Below are 20422 nucleotides of genomic sequence, written 5' to 3' on the forward strand. Positions count from 1 at the left end.
CAGAAATATTCTCTCTCCTTCCTGGCCTTAATTAGGATCCTGCCCATGGAACCATATATACTGCTAAATATCTTAGAAAAATCAGTACCTGCACAGTAATTGAATTTATAAATATTGCAATGGCACGTATCAGTAAATCCCCTTGTCTTTTCTGTGTGCCAGCCCCTGCTGAGAGCAAGGAGTCTAAATCTTAAAGACCAAACCGGGCCATGAGCTGAGCTGTGCAGAAACACGAGGAAACAGAATTTGATTGTTAAGAAATTAAGGGAAGTGTCCATAGTTTGTAGCTCATAGTGAGAGGTTGCAGGAGGAGGGACACACACACCTCTCGAGATGAAAGTGGCATAGAAGTCAATCACTGGTTTCTTAATTACAGAACCATTAAGGTTGAAAAATCCTCTGAGGCTGAGTCCTGCAGGAGCCAGAACTGGACACAGCCCTCGAGGTGTGGCCTCAGCAGTGCCCAGCACAGAGGCACAATCACTGCCTAGTGTGATCTGTGTATTTCTTCATGACTACTAAGAATCTAACTTGAAAAGTTCTTGGATCTTAGCAAAAAATTATCTAAATTAATTTTTATTACCGCAGCCACGTTTAGTCTATGCATCAGTTCGTGTTTAGGATTCAGGATCAACTTAATGAAAAATGAGCAAGGAATAATTTTCAGGAGTAGGTCCAAGGGCCTCAGCTCCTGCTTTGTGCCAGTGGTGACACCAAAGTCCAGCAGAGAAGGCAAATACCCACAGATTTTCCCTGATTGCTTCACAGGCCCTAGATCACACCTCAGTTGCATCATGAAGAAAGACCAAAGTTCACCTGCAAAGGTCACATTGCTGTCAGATTTTAGGAGGATATCTAAAAGTGGTTTTTAATTTTGTGTTTTAAATACCCAACAGATGTAATCCCACTTACACACTCTGAACTTGCATGCATTTATATATGGATAAATAAATACCTAATATGTGTCACAGCCATATTGTTGGGTTGTTTTTGCAGAATCCTCATTTCACACTGTGTGTAGTTTATTTTCCCTTGTTTTAGCTTTGAGGATATTGCTCTGGTTTTTATGAAGAGTTATTTAGGAACAGCCCAAAGTTGCAGACTAAAGGACATTGCAAACTGATGTTCCACAAAAGCAAACCAGCTCACCAGTTATTTACAACTAAACTTCTGATTCCTGTAATGGCTTCTTGAAGAGGGGATTTATCTCTCAGGGAAATTGGAAACCATTCAACTAAAAATATTCAATATGGGACCTAATTTAGTTGATATAAACATAATCACCAATGGTTTGGGTTGGAATGAAACTTAAAGATCATCCAATTCCAGCATAAACCATGGGCAGGGACACATTCCACTATCCCAGGCTGCTCCAGCCCCAATGTCCAACCTGGCCTTGGACAATTCCAGGGATCCAGGGGCAGCCACAGCTGCTCTGGGCACCTTGTGCCAGGGCCTTGCTACACTCACAGGGAACAATTTTTTCTAGTATCTAATCTAATCTTATCCTACTCTCTCTCAGTCTAAAGCCATTCCCCATTGTACTTACAGGTACAGGGATTGTTTTTGTTTGGTTGTTTATTCATTTGAGATTAAGGAAAAAGTTGTTCCCTGGCAGCAGTGGAGTTAAAATTATTTCCAGTTATATCACTGGGAGTTACTTGCACTACTCTCAGACACTCTTCTAATGCCAGACAAGGAAATGATAAATACTCCTTTGTCTAGAACACAAACTACTCGGCTCTCCCCAGATTAACCCTCTAACCACAAAATACGATCCAAAATCTGCCCTCCTCCCTTCTGGGGGCACACGTGGGTGTCACCATGCCAGATGCTGGGGAAAGCACAGCAGAAATAAATACTGCTCCAGCAGGAATAAATAATGCTCCAGTACTCAGCAGAAGTGAATCCAACAGTACCCATGTCTGATTGAATCTCTGCTGAGCAGGACTGGCACATTGGATATGAAATGAGTTTGAGATTCTTGCTTGAGAAGAATCTTGTAATAAAGGAGCTGCTCATTCCCTGAAGATTTTTGATTTGGTAATTTTAGAAATGTATTACAATCCGGCTAAACAAATTAGCACATGAGATTTGCAGGGAGGAAGTGTTTTTAAATAAGTCACTACCATATATGCTTGGAACCATTACTTGAAGTTTGATGTCCATGCCATTTTAATTAATAATTTCAAAACAACAACAAAAAACCCCCACCCAATGTCACAAACATTATGGACTATTTTCCTGCTAGTTCTTTCTTTCATCAAAGCTGCCTCTGCATTACAGAAGTGTAATAAAAATCCCCACACTGTTAAGAACTAGTAAACATTTTTCTTCATTTGCATAAACAAGAAACCCCAAACAAATACAAGGGCCAAGGACTTTCCCTGGCCAAGAACTGGTTAAATAGTTTGAAACTATGCTCAAGATTTCCTGAAAACGTATTTGTCTTTCAGCCAAACAATACTGTTAAAGCAATGTAAATGCTTTGCTTCCAAAATGTGCTTTTTCTGTTCACAGAGAGCAGCAGTGTAAAAACAAATCATCCATGAAGCAAATTCTCATTTTTAATTTCATCCCTTGATAGATCAGTTGCTTGAAAATCCCTTAACAACCAAGGAAAGAAAAGTTGCAGGGTTCACATTTTAAAGATTGTCGATTTTACCGACTCAGAGCTGCTAGTCCATGGGCAGGTTATGGACAGCTTCTGTCCTACCTGAAACACTGCATTTTATTTACACCTACTTGGAATCTTTATGGGTGTCTACAAGGTTGGAAAGGCATTTCCCTGCCTTCTCACACCTTGCTTTTCTCTGGCAAAACCAACTGTGAGCACTCAGCAGGTCCTAAAGAACTGAGTCACAGAAAAGGAACAGATTTTGTATTTCCAGGTGACAGGAATGAACAAATTACCTGATGTGGGCGATCACCAAAAAACACATCAGTGCCAATTTCACTGCACTTCGTGCTGGACCATCAGCTTACTGCAGGATTTGAAAATTAAACAACACAGAAGGAGTTTAGCATGCCAAGGCCAGGAGAGGAGGGGGGAAGGAATCCACGCTGAGTTTGGCAAAATGAAGCTGCTTTTGTCCTCAGCTCCTCTGCAGAGTGAAGAGCAAAGTGCACCCAGCTGCTGTGGGATGGTTTGCACACCACAGTTAAACGTGCATGTTCACGGATATGCTGTTTTCAGGAGGTGGTGAGAGTTTGAATTTATTATTAGGAAACCAAAACATTTCACTTAATTGTTTAACATGCGAGATTTTCATGAGGGAACGAAGGTTAGTTACATTTCCAACAGGATTTCAAAACTACATTTTGCCTATTCAACTCTAAGCCAAATGTAAGGCTGAAAGGTTGAAGAGACTAATCAAAGGAACAGAAGTCAGAAAGACAATAACAATACAGTACCTAAAAATGGGTAATTCACACATTTTTGACATTTGTGTCTTGCATAGACAAATACTTATTCATTTTTTTTTCTCCCAAAACGACTCAACTTCAGAAAATAAAATGTTAAATCAACTTTAATTACAATTAAATGCATGTGTTCCAATTTTTCAAAACACCAGGATGTTCTGGATTTTTTTTTAAGTGCAACAATCATCCCTTGGAAAGGCTTTTGTTTTATCCCACGGGCTGCCAAGTTCCTGAAGTCAGGAAAGTGGACTTGTGATTCTTCCAGAAACAAATCCATGTTGTATTTGAGGTGGAAGGGACCCACAAGGAGTGAATGGCCCAGGAGGGGCTCAGAGCTGTGCCCTGGGTGTCAGCTCTGACCAGCTGAGCCCATCTCAGGCCAGGAGCTGGGCTTTGAGCCACCTGTGCTCCTGTTCCCCTCCAACATCCACAAACCTAAAGCTGCTTGGGAAGCACAGGAACTGGCATCTGCAATTCCTCACTGCAGGCCTGGCTCCTGGCTGCGTTTTTAACATAAAAAAAAAAAATTTGTTGCACCCCAGGTCGCCATGAAATCCTGCCCTGCCAAGCCCTTCACCCATACCCAGGTTTCCACTGGAAGAAGACCCAGGTGTGCAGGCAAGGTAGAGCTGGAGGCGTCTCCAAGAGATTCTGACAGAGATCAGGTACCAGAAAAAGGCAAATGCAGCCTGACATGGATCCACGTGGAGCTTCCCCGGGGTCAGCAGGACTCCACTGTGAGAAAATATCCACATGGAGAAAACCTTCTGCAGAGCCAGAGTTGATTCTGAGTATTTTCCAACGTGATTATTTCTTTGTAACAGTCATTCCGAAACGTATCCTGATTGTTTTGGAATTGATTTACTGAACTGTAATGCTTCCAAAGTTAAAAAAAAAAAAAAACACAACAGAAAATTGCCTTGCCTGTTCCAGGAATATTGAAAAAATTGGACTGAGAACTCTGTTTTGGATTAGATTGAAAAAAAAAAAAGTTTCAATAATCGTATTTGCAGAAGAATCACATTGATTCAAAAACCAAATTAGTTCTATTGCATACAAATATGACTTTAATTGGGAGCAGGGAGGGAGGGAACTATACACAGACTTGAAGTTAGGTCCCCTATAAATACTTTTTAACTAATGTAAACATGTACCTTTCCTGAATGGTGATGCATTGCTGAAACCAGCAATCTTTCCTACACAGGAAAAAAAAGGACTCCACTTGTTTTTTCTTCTTTAAATCATAAAAGAACAAGCACTTCCCTGCAGTTCAGACACACTACAGAATTCTCACTGAACTGAAAGAAAAGGTTTGAGTATCATATGTGAAACAATACTTTTACATTGGTGAAGCCTTTTCAGTTTTAGGAATTCATGTTCCTATATTTTTTTTTTATTTCTAATCTGACAGTGACTATTCCATATTCCCCTTTCACAGTAAATTCTGTCAGCTTCAGACTCCAGGAATTGATAAAGTAGCTGAAGACAAGGTCATGTTTTGGAAGAGTAGAAATGCTGCATGTAAGGTGGGGGGAATAATAATTAAAAAAAAAAAAATGCTAACTAGAAAATGGCTTCTTTCTGAAAAATAAAACTTTCAGAAGTTAGCAAACCCTGAGGTTTTGAGGCCTGGTTGTTTCCAATAAAAACCCCAAACAAACCAACAAATATAACCTGCAATTGAATGGAGATGGTGGGGGTGATGAAGCACTCTTGGAGTTAAAAACAAGTAAAAACAAAACCACAGAATCTGAGCTCCAGTAATCTAAGCTATCTCTTGTAAGGGCAGTGGGCTGAATGCTTCCAAGGGAGCAGGATTTGTACATGGTTTGTCTTTTTAAGTGTTTTGGGGTCAAACTGGATTTGACAACAGCCTTTGAGATAGCCATGCTGTGTCAGAGCCTTCCTAATTACATCTTTCATTATTCTTTTACTGTGCTGTTTAACAAACATGGCACATCAGTGGCAAAGCAGAGAAGTCAGAAGAAAACAAATTCTTTAGAAATCACCAGTCAAGTGGAGCAGATCATTACAGCACTTGAACTAAGGAAGATGCTCAGCCAGGACTCAGTGACAGACAGAGCTGAAACACCTCTTGTGTTGGGTAAAAACCATTTAAAAAACGCCAAAACCCCCAGTCACTGAAAACTTGTGTTATTCTCCATGTATGTATGGCAATGGCTGGTATTTCTTCCTGAAGTTTTTCTTCCTACCAACTCAACCTTGCCTTGGAAGACAATCTGCCATGAGCAGCTTCCAACCCCTTAAACATGTCCAGCATTAAATTCCTTCATCCTCCTGAAATCAAAGGCACCTCAGCATGTGCCTGAGTGTTTTGAGAAGCAGAAATTAAGTATTCAATCAAATACTTGCATCTGCCCAAGGGCTTTGTTCAAATACAGTGTCTGAAGATTCTAAAGGCTACCACCTTTCTCCCTATCATGTTAGAAACACCCCCAGATTTGGAATAAATCAGAAGGAAGTTCTGGCTTTGAACACTGTGACAAATGGACAGGGACAAAAGAGGGTGTTGATCATACCATGAGGTTCTTGAGTCTCTTATTTGTACTCAACAACGGGAAATACAAAGTTCCATGTAAAAGCAAGTGTTCATGGATAGACAATCACAGACTTCAAATTTTGGGAAAATAAAAGAAATGAACTGTTACCACAAAAAAAAAAAAAAATCCCAAAAACAAAGCCAAACCAAAACCCAGCTGTTTTCATCACCAGCTCTTCGTTATTTAAATGACACACAAGGATTTCCTACTCTAACAAAGCCTGCTGTATATTCTGGTAGTAAACTTCAGATCTGAAGAAATTTTATATAAATCCATGTTATATTTTTCTTCTTGTATTCGGGGAAAATATTTCAAATGCAACAAAATAGCAGAATTCATGACTGTATAGTAGGCAACTTTTCATTTTTTTAGATTTAGTTGTACAAACTATAAACTGTTAAATTTCTCTAATAATTGGAAAAGTTGTGGGTATTTGAACTTACTTACCTGAATACTCATTTAGCAAATATTTTCAGATACAAGTCTAGATACAGAGTTATGCAATTTGAATATTAGTTTACACATAATATAAATCAATGTTTGACAATATCAAAATCCCATCAAACAGTGGGCCCTTCTTATGCTATTATCAAATATAGTATATCACTGTGGGATAGCTGAGAATCATAGAATGCTACTGTAGGCTTGTTTATTAAATTGGGTCAATTTTCAGACCTTCCAAATAGGAATACTAAACATTTATTTTTCCCCTCTGGAAATTATTTTTTTTTCCTCCTGCTTAATACAGTTGTCATCCCAATTTCTAGTGAATTTATAAAAATATTTTTTTTTATCCAATAACCCCAGCAAGGTAAAAATAGGAGTTTTTATAGCAAATGATAAACAGGCTCATGGACTATGAGAGAAACTAAACTTATTTAAATTGCCATACATTCTCTACTGAATCACACATCAACAGTTTCTTTTTTATGTGTGTTGCTGTCCACCTCAGACTAGCAGTTTTTAAGGTGCAGAAGCATCTTTCAAATATATGCATCTAACTCAATAATCAAGTTTCACACACTAGTGTCACATGCTTTAAATTTACATCACCTGCCCATCAAAAGCTGTGTTAAATAACAGCACTAATTGAAACTGCATAATTCATCAGAAACTGCAGCACTTCCAATTCAGAGAACAAAGGGGTGCTTACGTGGTTCTTTATATTACTAGATATAATTTTCTGAAATAAGGAAAGGAAAAGAAACAAACAAACAAAAAAAAAAAAACAAAACACATTTGAAAGAAGTTGCTGCACCTGCAAAAACACTCTTTAAGCTTACTATGAAATACAAAAAAGTGCACCCTTCTATATCTACATATAAAACATATTAGAAATAAAACTTGTGTAAAATGTTTGCTGTGCAAACTATAAAAAGTCAGTCAGTCAGTCCGTTCTTTTTTCCTAAGTGTTTTTCTCCAGGCTCTCTGGTTTCCTACTGCAGAGAGTCGCTGTTATCCAAGACCAGCCCACTGATGTTTGCTGTTGAGAGGTCTCCCCCATCATCTTCACCGCTGTCCACGGACTCATCCTCGCTCTGCCCTGCCATCATCACCTGCTGCACAGCCAGGGTGGCACCATCAGAGGACAAGGACTGCAGACTGTCCACATTCATGTTCACTGGAGCTGTGATGGTCACGACAGCACCTGCAGAAGCACAGTCACAGCACTTCAGCACCTTGCTTTCCTTCTGCTTATACATAACAGAGCTGGTTTCTAATCAGCAGTTAGGAAACTACATTAAAATAGAAGATATATAGGTTGTCATATACTTAAATATCAGGAAATGCCAGAATTAGGTTGGTCAGGAATCTTAAGCTTTGTGTTGTGAATCTTAAATGTCTTATGGACACCAACTACAGCAGTTCTCCAATCAAGTCATCACAAGGCCATTTCTGCAAAGTATTCCAGCTTAATTCATTGCAGAAAAAGAGGAGTGTTAAGATTCAAGGTAACTTCAATGGATAAAGCTGCTGTCAGAGCCAGCAGAGGCTGAGGGAAAATTTCTCACAAACTGGAAAGAATAAAGCACCAGGCAGCAGGACAGAAAGGATGATCCTGGCATTAAAGCAGTTACTTGTCTTTCTTAAATTAAATCTTTTTGTTTGATCTGACACTGAGGAAGTTACTTCAGTCAAAGTCTGTGGAGGCTCTGTGACATTTTTCTGCCTCTCATTGTTCAGCTTGAAGCCCATGAGGCAGATGTGGAATTGCAGCTGCTCAGCCATGAAGCTGAAGCTGCAGCCCAGTGCTGCTTATCCAACAGGACACTCCTGCCATGCACACAGAGAGAACTCAGTACATCTCAGTTTTACAGCTTTTATTCTGTCATTTCATAACTTTTGAAACAAAAGCAAGTTTATCAACATGAATTCCAATATAATACCCTTGCTCAATCCACAGAAAACTGTTAAAGAGAGGAAAAGTGACACATTTCTGTTATGCTTTTCCAGATTAAAACCATGTTTATACTGAAATATCCAGAAGTTTCCCTCCCACCACAGGCATCAAACCCTCCATTTCCCTGTCAGAGAGGAATTAACTTTGTTATCCATGTTCAGGCAGCTCTCCTCACCATCTGACATCGTGAGCTCGTTTGATTGCTGCTGAGCAACTCCTGAGGCAATGGAGTCAGGCCAGAACCTCTGGACTGGTCGGTTCTGGGCTGTTTTCTTCTTTGTTTTTGGAGTTTCAGAACAACTGGAATCCAGCATTGGCTGAAGAATTCGCCTTCTAGCATTGATAAACCTAAACACAATCGAGGGCAAGGTGAAGTTAGGACCAATTGGCTGTAAATTCTGTCTCTCACAAAGTATGCAGCAGGAAAAAAAAAGAAGCAATATAAAATCTATCAGCTGGGCTTCACATTTTTTTAAAGTGTAGAACCACTCCTAGAACACCAGCATCCTTCAATTTTGGCAAACTAGCTAAGAAAGCACTTTTATCACTTTGCAGCTAACAGCATTTTTCCCCACCTCAGAAGGAAAAATTCTCCAGACAGCACAACAGATGTACACTTCAGGATCTTATTAAAAACTAAGCACCAGAAAACCTGCTGACAGCCCAGCTCAGAAAGCTGACACTCCTCTCATTAGGGTTCACCTAAAATCTAGCCCCTGCCTAACCTGCTTTGTTTGGTCTGGTTTCATTTACTCCCTTAAGCTTCTGCATTACTTATTTTACAGGCTCCCTGGCCTTCCAAGGGCTGGCTCCTGATGCAGGAGATGACAGCAAACACATTTCACAGATCTGTCCTGGCTCCTTTTAGTTCTCTGATTTTCACTTGCTTACTTTAGCATGCTAATTGCTGCCCTTCCCCTTTCTGCTAGTGAACAGGAAAAATATTTAAACTGAATCAACTTCAACATTGAGCTATGGCAGGGAGTTGTGACTGAAGCCATCATCCCTAAATATCACAAAATACATCCAGGTCCCAAGTTTACCTGCAATGGGAGGAAATCAGGTGCAGCTGGCAGGTTCCTAAGTTGTAATACAATGCTCTGCAAAGACAGCAGTCAGATCCCAGTGCACAGAGCTCCATGGCCACATGTCACACAGGCATAGTCACCCTGTTCCACTTTTGGAACCAGTGTTCTGTCACTATCTTGACTATTTCCCCCCCTGGACCCCTCCACAGCCTCCCAGCCAGTGTCATCTTTGAAATCTGAGACAGAACCCTGTGGGACTTTGCTGCAGCAATTTTAGGAACCGGTGCCACAAGGCGAGTAGGACACGTGTCACCACCTTCCCTCCTCTCTTCTGCAGGGCAGGTGTCTGATCTGACACCTCCAGGAAAGATCAGACATGACAAAACATGCTGAACCATGAACTGGTGTAGCTGAGGAACTGCCTCTCCATTCAGCCATCACTGCTCAGGAGAGCATCCTTTGGTACAAGAACAGAATCTGTTAGCAGTAACTTCTTAAACATCTGCAGCCACCAGGCCACTAAATGCCTTTAGACTTCAATTTCTTTACTTGCAGAAGAGCTATAAGAGTACTTCCATCTCTCTCAGCACTGGAACAGAACACAATTCCTTAATAATGCAATGTTTTCTGGAGTCCTTATATAATTTAAATGGCATGAGTATTATTACACCTTATAAAAATAATGTGCTTGTGTGCCAGTGCATAACTCTTGTATTTCTATACATGTTTTGTAACATATGTAGAACATTTAGGTTGAACTCCAGATGTCCAAGTTATCGTCCTCACTATTTCTGAGCTGTAAGCACTTGGAGACAAGGACAGATATTAAGTTAAGGGCTTTGCTCTTACCAATTGTTAACCTGGAGTAGTGTCAGATTTGTTTGTGCTGCAATCTGCTTCTTCTCATCCTCTGTTGGATATGGATGCTACAGAGGCCAGAAAAGCAAACAAAAAAGGCATAAGCCTGTTTTTCATCTCCTCATCAAAACTAAGAACTCCTTTATTACATCTGATTAAAGAGGGTGGATTAAGGCCATCTGACTCATTAAAACACAAACCTTAGAAACGTCACAAACTTTTATAGACAAAAATAATTCAACAAAGAGTGCTTTACTACACAAAAACTGATTTTATCCTTGAGAGTGTCTGTGGCACCATGAAGCTGCTGCTGTGTAATTTAGAAGAAAAAGCTTCTCATGGCTGACAGTCTTTATTAAAGAGCATGATCCCTGGGCAGCACAGCATGTGAGCAGCTCTGATTAGTTCTGCTGGCCAGGGCAGTGTCATATGAGAGAACTGAGGAGCTCTCATATTTATTTATATATTTATATATATTTATTTATATATTTATTTTTATAAATCAGAGAACTCAGGAGCACTCTGGAGTTAAATAAAGCTGCTCTAAGCAGATGAGGATGGGGCATGTAACACAAGAAGTGCACACGCAGCTTCCCTGGATCAGTTCTCTGTGCAAAACAGTTGTAAAAGGCAAAATATCAATCAACTCAGCATTGTAATAGCTTGAGAGCCATTTATCCTTTCAAAGTATTCATGCAAAGGGAAGACAACTGAAAGCACAAGGAGACAGTGACATGCTTGGTACACATGAGAAGGATTGGAAAGGAGATAAAGACAGAAAATTTGAAATTTTTCTCAGTCAAAAACACCCCTAAATCACTGCAAAATATAGGTGGAATTATTTTTCGTTCTGTCATGAACCAGGGTGTAGAGAGCATCAAGCTCTCAACACAAAAAAATGAAGAAAGGCTCCTTGTAACAATACTTATTGAGACCATGCAGTACAAATGTATTATTTATTAATATATTAATAAAAGTCAACCAGCATTAGACTGTGGAACTACTCCAAATGACTCCAGAGAAAACTGAACTGAGATTCCATAACTGAGAACAGAATAAATTCACCTTGTTTATGAATAAAAATTGTAAGAGACCACATGAAAGAGCTACACAAAAAAAATGACCATGCTCAGTCCTTACCCCTATGTGCTGAAAAAGCCAAGATCTCATCACATTTGTAGCGTGCTTGGGAAGAACTCCTCTCTTATTTTTTGATGAGCCATCATCTTGATGCAAGATGCCTAGATCTTGGTTTAATTGCAACTGGAGCTGCACATGTAATTTTAGGAGAAATAAGGCAGTTAACATAGTAATGGCAGTTCTGTATCAATGAATGAACAACTCATTTATAGAAGGAATGAAAAGAAATTAGGCTTGAATATCCTGAATATACTCACTGTGTGCAAACATAAACAACTATGGAAGCTGTAAAATATTACTGATTTAAGACTTAAATGAAGGATAAAGTAAAATTAATTCTTAGGCTGCAGTTGCAAACGAAGATGCTAAAGGTCCTGCTAAATAAATGCATTAAATTCTCGAAGAGCATTAAGATCTATACAGCAGAACCTATAATTCATTTTACAACATTCATACTACTTCCTAAATATTCATATTTCTTTCTCTTGGTTTTTTCACTTCCTATGGATTCATCAAATCATTTTCACATTGTTTATCTGAACATTTGGGAATACATTCTTAAATGCTTATGCAGAAATAGAAAGAAACAGTACATCAATTGCATATAAGATTCTATTTCAGACAATTGTAACTAAAATAATTCTAAATCAGGTTTTCCAGACAAATTGGAGCAATTTCTTAAGCCAATCAATATGCAGGAAATGAGTTTTAAACAAGGTTTAGGCTATCAAATTACTACAAATACATATTTGGAGCACATTTTGATTTCCAAAGTAATGTCTTACATTCTAAATAACCTGCTAGCATATAGAGGCTTTATAATGAACTTTCAATAGCTTTTTTACAGTGTTTTTCCCTACCTCCACAGCATTCTGAAACACTGAAAAAGAAGACATTGAAGAAGGATTTTCCATTAGTGACCTTTGCATAGGTGGGTTTGGAGACTCCTACTAAAATCAAGAGTAGTCACAGATGTATACAGAAGGTCAAGTCCTTTTTTATTTATAGGCTAGAAGCATTCTTTTCCTCTCGGTATTTTTTTTTTCCATAAAAGCTAAAAAACCCCCAATTCTTCAAAATCCCCTCAGGAGAGTAATTTTACACATTTCTTTCTGAGAGGTGTGTGAGGACAGAGCTGTCAGTGTTCTAGGGGAGAACATGGCTGAGTACAGACATGCTCCTGCCAATTCAAAGAACACTCTGTGCACACTTTTTTGGTTGGAAGGCCAGAATAAGGGGGAAAAGAAGCCAGTGAGTCAGTGATTGTCAACAGATTTTATGCTGTGGAGATGGGAGCTCCTCATTCACATTTCTAATTAAATCCAGATTCCAGGAAGATTTGGCTTACCACTTTCAGAGAAAGCTAGCAAGGTTTTGTATTTTTTTTTACCAGAAGATGGTCTAGTTTTCATGTCTCTTTTTCTTTAGTTGTTTCTTTGAACTCTTCAGATCCAGCTCTTAAGAGTCTCCCACAAAAGAGTGCTGGCCCTTATATTTTAGGGTGTAAGGTGACAAAATTGAGGATCTCCCAGAGTCTCAACTAAATATTTTGAAGGTTTTATAGAAAAATGCTTCTCAAAATAGATAAACTCTGAAATACATACGGTTTCACAGTACTAGTGGTTGCCATTGTGATAAAAAGTCAAATTTTTCACATTAGCAGTGTGGATCCTTAATGCAATACATTACATTTATACAGCCATGAACATAGTTCAATGATTAGAAAAGTTATAATAACTGAAAAAGTATTCATTTAATTCAGAGGGGTTTTTGGTTTGCATTGGTGGTTTTGTTGGGGATTTTTTTTTGCTCATTTGGTTTAGGGGTGGAGTTTTTTAAATTTTAGTTTGGGGTTTGTTTTTTTTTTAAATTTCATGTACCTGTACTGTTCTGGCATCAGTAAAGGCAGACAATTAACAGGTAGGAACTCTGATGAGCTGCTGTGGCACGGGGGACTTTATGACATATTATACAACCTGTAACTCCCACAGCAGTGGCTGCACCCATTTATAATTAATTACTCTGTGTGTACACAGAGCTCATTCTGCCAGTGTGTTAAATCAAAACTCCTAAATCCACTGAGATGCATTTCCACCCAGAACACCATCCTGTGGAGCTTATGACACAAACCTGAGAGTTCTGGATGCGAATAGTGCCAGGTGACAGTGCCTGTGTCACCACTTGTCCTTGGGGAGTGACCACAGTGACTGGCTGATACACTGTCCCCCCTGGAAGCAAAACAGAAACACAGATTATGGGCAAGAAAAAGCCCTTCAAGTATTATTCTCTTTAAACACATCAGCACTGCACACCATACAAGACTTTTGATAATATATCAATTACTCTTTTCTAGTCAGCATGCAAGATGTGCTCTTTGCTGCACTAAAATTTTCATCCATTCACAAAAAGCTATACAAAATTTGATTATATTTCCCTGTATTTTAAGCATTCTAAATCTATTTTCAAAGGAAAATGTCATGATTATCAGGCTATAAAACAGTTCTTCACATTGTTTTAAATGAGCTAAGTCTTCAACCAACAAAGGTCACAACACCAAAATCACACCTATGTGCTTAGGGCAGGCAGCTGGGTTTGATTTAAAACCTTGCTGAAAAGCAAGACTAAACATTTCATCTCAAATGTAATTTCCATATAACAAGGACATCAAGGATTTCACAGACTTGTAAGTGTGGCCCCAAACTCCAAGGAGCATGAAGTAGCCAACAAGTGCAATGGTTCAGCTAACGCATGGTTTTGTCAAAGAGTTCTTCTTTTTAAAGGACGAAAAAAAAAGTAAAGCACCAGTCTATGGAAATGTCTTTTAACAAACATAGTGCTGCACTTTAAGATCTCTTAATATTATATATGTAACTGCCACTCCCATAGACATACTTGGAAACCATATAAATTACACAAACATTCATAAACCAGTAAAGCACTTGACTGTACTACAACAACTTTTCAGGTACTCAAGCACATTTTCTAAAGTGTTTGTGTAGTTTTTGTAACAACCATAAAGCAATCAAGATGAAGAGCAAGGTGCCAGTTGTTTTTAGTGTGTCATACCTGCTACTGTTGCCATAGTTACATTTCCCTGCTGCAATGCTGATGCTGGCACCATGATCCCTTGGGGACTGAGTGTGCCTGCAATGGCACTTGGAATTTGCTAGAAAAACAAAACAATTAGTTGCTTACATTTTTTTAACTTTTTTTTTTTTCAATGTAAGGCGATCAAGCACGCTCGTATATTTTTGTAATTTGTATTAGGTATTTTTGGCTCTAAAATACATTTGGAGCTTAATCACAGGATTACCTTCAAAGAGAAAGATACTTCATTAGGGGTTCATCATTACCTACATTAACTTCCTCATTATCACCAACCATTACCTTTGAAAACCCTCATGAAAGCAACTGCTAGAAAAGATGTAAAACAATTTTGAGAAATTTTAGTTCTAGGTATATAAAGAATAAGAAACAGTTTCCAAAGCTAAGAGGGGAAAAAGGACAAATGAAATGACCCTTGATGCTCTTATTACAAGCATCAAAGCTTTAGATTTTTAATTATTACCTTCATTCTTTCAATTTGAACATAATGTATTAAATATTCAGTATGTTTTATTCTGCTCAAGATAGCTTTTACTCAACCCTGAACGTGCAAACTCTTACACATTTCCTTACTATGTATGAATAATCTCTTTTGATAGCAAATGCAAAATGGATCCCTCATGTCTCTACAGAAAACTAGAAGAGATGTACAGAAAAAAACTTTTAAAAGCTGGTTTTGCCTGATTTTAGAATCTCCTTTCCACAATTCCAGACATCAAACCTATACAAGGAGTCAAAAAAGTGAAGTTTAAAAGTAATTGGGGCTTTTTTTAATACAGAGCATCAGACAGATGAATAATTCAGAGAAGGGCAATGCCCTAAGACTCAGGATCAAGTGGGTACTGGGGTGGCAGGGCTTACTCTGCAACATCTGACAGCAAAAACATCAACCATAATCTATTATTAACCTATTAACTGTAGTCCATTTAATACAGAAAATGCAATATTGCAACTTTAATCCATCAGATATTGTCCATTTATTTCAGAATACAGAGATTGTGTATAAAATGTATCAGCCATCTCAATATTTTAATGAAGGAGGAAAACTAAGGAGGCCTTAACAAGCAAAATTTTTCTTCTTTGTTTATTCTGTTTCCTATCCTCCTTCCAACCAAATAGCAAATCCAGGCTATTTGGAATATCTCCACTTGCTAAACTGAGAGAAAATCATAAAAGGAAGGCAGACAATAAAAAACTGACTTTGTGCTCTGGCACATTTCAACAAATTTGTCCATTAGACAGTGGCACCAAAAAACCCCCAAAAAGCTCTTTCTACTCTTAATAACTGATTTGAGAGAATACAGGAAACTGCAGAAACTCTGTTTGCAAACTGATGGCAACAGAAGTGTAGCTGTAACTTCCAAAGGAAATCTAAGCAAAAACCCACTGAACAATATTTGAAACACACCTGAGATTGCACAGGTGAATAAGGACTTCCAGGCTCCCCACTTAATAGAGTTTCACTATTCATTTTTGTCTTCAGGCAGGCAATGTAACGACTGCAGAAATCCTTGCAGAGTTCATTAACCTTTTCTAGCTCCAGCAGATGGATACGCAGAACTTGGATTGCTTTTACCATCTGAGAGAGAGAATTGGAAAAAAAAATCAGAAACAAAATAACTCTTGGTGAAAAAAAAAAATTAATGTAAGATTTAAGCAAACATCATTTTCTAGCAACAAAGATCACCCAATTAAAGCAGAGGCACTAATTGCTAAGTGCTGGAATGTGAAAGGAACACAAGTAAACTGCCACACAGGGGAAATAAAATGAGACAACAAAATGATCTTTGTCACATGTGCCACTCCAGGAAGACAGAGCAGTTCAGGTGTCACAGGGCACAGGATGAGCCCATGTGGTCTCTAACCCCCTGGTACAACTCTGGTCACAGACCACACAGGACTGGAGGTGATGGAAAGCAATCCCATCCACACAAATGATGTGGAAAGCAGGGCTGGGACAGGCTTGGCCAGTAGCAGCTCCCTGGAGCTCTATAAATCAGAAACACCAGGTTCAGCTCCATGTTACACCCTGACACAAGGAAACCAGAGGGTACAGAGGAGTTGGAGATACAGTGAGAAAGAAGATACTCCTGTGATTATGCATAAATTTGTCCCACAGACTGCTAGGGAAGATGAAGGCTTTTATTTTTCAATAAAATTAGAATAAAGAGGTCCCAAATTTAATCACGCTGTTCAACAAAGCTTAAAGTAATCAAACAGTTCTTCAGTGCTACAGCTTTTAAGTTCCTCTGTGATTGTATGTCAAAGATGAACAACTCTCAGGTGAAATTCTGTAAGAACTTTCAGGTGAGGAGACTGATTCTGAAATACAAAACATTAAATACAGAGCACTAAACAAATTAAAAAAAAAATCCACGTTTAAGCTAAAATCCAGGTACAGGAGATACATATGTGAGGAGAATACTTGTCATGCTCACTGTGAGGAAAACACTGTAAGCCTGGATAACCAATGGTATTACATACTGCATAAAAATAGCTTTGGTGATTGTAAGGGTCATGGCAGAAGATCAGAAGCTAAAACCAAATCCAGATGGTCTAAAAGGAAATCCAGGACATTCAAATATGTACACAACACACCAGCAAAGTAATTATTTTTTATACAACATGCCACCTCCAATGTTTCTGTGCTGTGCTGGATCTCTGAGACAAATATCCTGCAGTTTTATGAAACTGAACAGTTGTAATTTTGAAGCACAGTGCAGAGCTTGACTTTGCAATTATTTGGAAAAAATCTGTCTTATACGACAAGTTATTTACCGGGGCAGAGCACTGAATCCAGTGAACAGAAATGATACCCTCCAAACTAATTATCTGTCACTTCCAATTCAAGGAGACAACTGGGAGCTGAAGATGCCTTTGCTCAAAGGAGAGCAAGGCAGGAAAACTTTTGGGTGTGCTCCCATGTCCATCATGACATTTTAGATTTCATTGAGACAGATCTTTTCCCTGTTTTTTCAGCAAAAAGTTCTAGGACACTCACTTGGCGTAGACAACTGTGTGTTCAAATAAATAAGACGAAAAAAGTTAAGAAATTACATGATTTTTTAAAAATTACTTCACAGGGATAAAAAGAAAAAAATACATATTTCATTACGTAATTCATATGTAAAAAAAATTACAAAAAAAATCAAACTTACATGTTTCAAAAAACAGCTGCAGAAAAATCTGAGCTGTAGATTTGGGGGAGTTGATCCAAACCAGTATCTGGTAACTCTTTCAGCCAATGACACTGAAAGCCTTTGAAACACGAAGTGCAGTGACCCAGCACTGAGACACAAACCAGTGATTTTCTAACCCAGCCCAGGTTGCTGTTTAAACTGTGCTTAAGCACCTTTAAACACAACAAAGTTAAAGCACTTAAACTAAATTTTAACACAAAACAAAGGTCATCTGTGTTTCAAGAAATTCTGTTTCAGAGACAAAAAAGCTTAAAATATAAAATTCTTCATGTGTGACTGATCAGCAAATTGTACATCATATTAGTGAGTGCTTTAAACATTCAGCTAAAACTGAGGTAACAAAATACGCTTTTGGATACATAATATTTGACCATATTAGAGATTAGTTTATTTTTACTCAGTCAAAACAGTTGGGTTTTTTTAAACGTTAGCCAAATTTGTACTATTTATCAACATGTGCTCAGAGGAAAAATGAAAGTCCTTTCTTCAGCTTAGACTTAGTTTAAAATTGATGGTTGATACTTGAGGTGAAAATTGAATTAAAGTCAAAATTAACCACAAACCCAGACTCAGTAACACTACCCAGGTTTCTGCAGAGCCCCTCTCCATCACACTGCTCGTTGCAGGAAGCTGTGCTGCTGTGGATAGGAGGAAAACAAAACTTTGCAAATATGCCATGCCTGTCACCAGGACTTATTAATTCATTTACAGCTACATTAATTGTGGCCATATGGCTCCTGCTCTCTTGCAGCACAGGTGGACCAAACTTAATGCCAGCAAAAGTTCACTTTTTCCTTAAAACTACAGGAACCAAGAACTCCAGATAAAATAACTTAAGTTGGACAAAGGTAATACAAAGAAGTGTTTTCAGACAGGTCACAGCAGTTGTAATATTTCATTTATTCAGTGCTGGTGCATAGAATATGCCACAGAACAATGACATTTTATAACTGATTCAGTCTTTTCAGCTGTAGCAATAGCACTGGAGTATCTCTTCAGAGAAATGCATGAAAATGCAGTAACTATGAGATTTGTATATATTCACAGAATCCTAGAATGGTTTGGGATGGAAGGGACCTTAAAAATCATCCTGTTCTAACCCCTGCCATGGGTAGAGACACCTTCCTTATTGTTGAAATTGTTTTAAGTGAAGATAATGGTAAACTATGAAGCAGAGGAAGAAAAGTTATTGAAAAAACTCCCAGTTCTTACTATCCAGAGCCTATTCATGTATAAATATGTCTCCAAATTTAAGAAATTTTATCTTTACATTCACAGCTCACCTACCTCCCTGACCCAAATCCTCCTGCAATTTAGTTTTCCAGTGGAAGAACACAAACTCTGGAAGAAAAGCTATTTTATTCTCATTTGTTTTGATTTGATAACCTCACTCCTCTATTTTGAGTCCTCAGCTATGAAACATAGTTAGAAAAGGTGTAAGTAGAGGTTTATGGGACAGTTCTGCAAATTAAAACAGCAAAAGCACTATTCAGAAAGGCTTGGCCAGTCAATATTCAAATGACATCAGGTGGCTTCACCACTACAGCTCGGGTTCCTGACACAACTAGAATGCAAGAGAATTGAAAAGAGGGTACTGAACCAAAAATCCTTACCCCAAATAAACAAAAAACTCAGGGAGTCTTCAAAAAAGGCAGTGTCCTGTTCAAATACAAAAGGGAGAGTATATTTAACACTCCTTGTTTTGTATTGTGTCTGGACTTGCCAAAGCCATTAGTAACCTGCTCTGACCTCACAGCTGACCCTACTCTGTGCAGGAAGTTGGACTACAAACCTCTTGAGTTTGTAGTCCAGCCCACACCATCCTTTGGTCCTATGAATGCCAGGAAATTTAAAAATGCACCCATGTGTGGGTAGAGTTTACTCTGAACAGAAGCAACACGAGAGGCAGGAACCACCCTGAGGCAACGTGGGATTTCTGCAGGGTTAGCAGTGAGCAACAAAAAAGGTGTAAAGCAATGAATGTCTTAAAAGATGAAATAATCTGTGAAAAGTCTAAAAAAACTCTCTGCAAGCACCCATGCTGAACAACTTCTTAGACACAGAGGAGTCTGTCTGTGGATGTCCTATGCACAAAAGGAGACTTTTTGCACAAACGGAGAACAAAGAGCAGTTGGTGCCTTGGTTCATTCCAGGATCTATTTTATCTGTAAAAAGGAGGTAGGGATACCAAAGTGTAAGGGGAAAAAAGTGTGGAGCTCCAAGAGATGATACTCCCAAGTCATATGGATAAGCTGAGCACACTTGCAGAAAGCAGCAACAGAGACCATCAAAATCTGATTATTGACACCAACCCACACCTTCTGACACTGATGCTTGGTAAAAGGACTAAGAGAGATCCAAACAACATTCCAAGAAGATATGGTGGAAGTTACAACTCTAGGAAAGCACATTTCCAGTCTACACATTCCATTTCCAGTCTACATTTCCACGTCCTTCCCACAGGATTTGAAAACAGGAGATTTGCAGGACAGAACCACAGAGTCATCCCAGAGCACGTGGCCCAGGATTGCACCCAGACTTGGGAAAGACATTGCAGAAGTAAAAAAGGCCTGGTAACAATTCTCCTGATTGACTATGACCCTTTGCCCTGCTGATTCAACATCACCAGCTGATGTTGTTGGAGAGTTTAACTGGGAAGAACAGCATCCCTAGAACAGAATCCTTCCATCTAGATAGTAACAAGGG

General features: G+C 38.7%; 1 protein-coding gene across 9 annotated transcripts in view; it reads right to left on the reverse strand.

The window, feature by feature from the left end:
* Positions 1 to 3200: 3200 nt before the first annotated feature.
* Positions 3201 to 20422, reverse strand: part of PKNOX1 (PBX/knotted 1 homeobox 1) — a 38766-nt gene continuing 21544 nt past the window's right edge. For all 9 annotated transcript variants that reach the window (XM_088160447.1, XM_014876817.2, XM_088160448.1 and 6 more), the window contains 7 exons: positions 15925 to 16095; positions 14478 to 14577; positions 13542 to 13639; positions 11412 to 11540; positions 10263 to 10339; positions 8561 to 8733; positions 3201 to 7632 (listed from right to left, as the gene is read on the reverse strand). In XM_088160447.1, coding sequence (XP_088016573.1) covers positions 7421 to 7632; positions 8561 to 8733; positions 10263 to 10339; positions 11412 to 11540; positions 13542 to 13639; positions 14478 to 14577; positions 15925 to 16095 — 960 coding nt within the window. In that variant the 3' untranslated portion in view covers positions 3201 to 7420. The remainder of the gene's footprint in view (positions 7633 to 8560; positions 8734 to 10262; positions 10340 to 11411; positions 11541 to 13541; positions 13640 to 14477; positions 14578 to 15924; positions 16096 to 20422) is intronic.

This window comes from Sturnus vulgaris, chromosome 2, assembly GCF_052056855.1.
Source record: "Sturnus vulgaris isolate bStuVul1 chromosome 2, bStuVul1.hap1, whole genome shotgun sequence".
NCBI lineage: Eukaryota > Metazoa > Chordata > Aves > Passeriformes > Sturnidae > Sturnus > Sturnus vulgaris.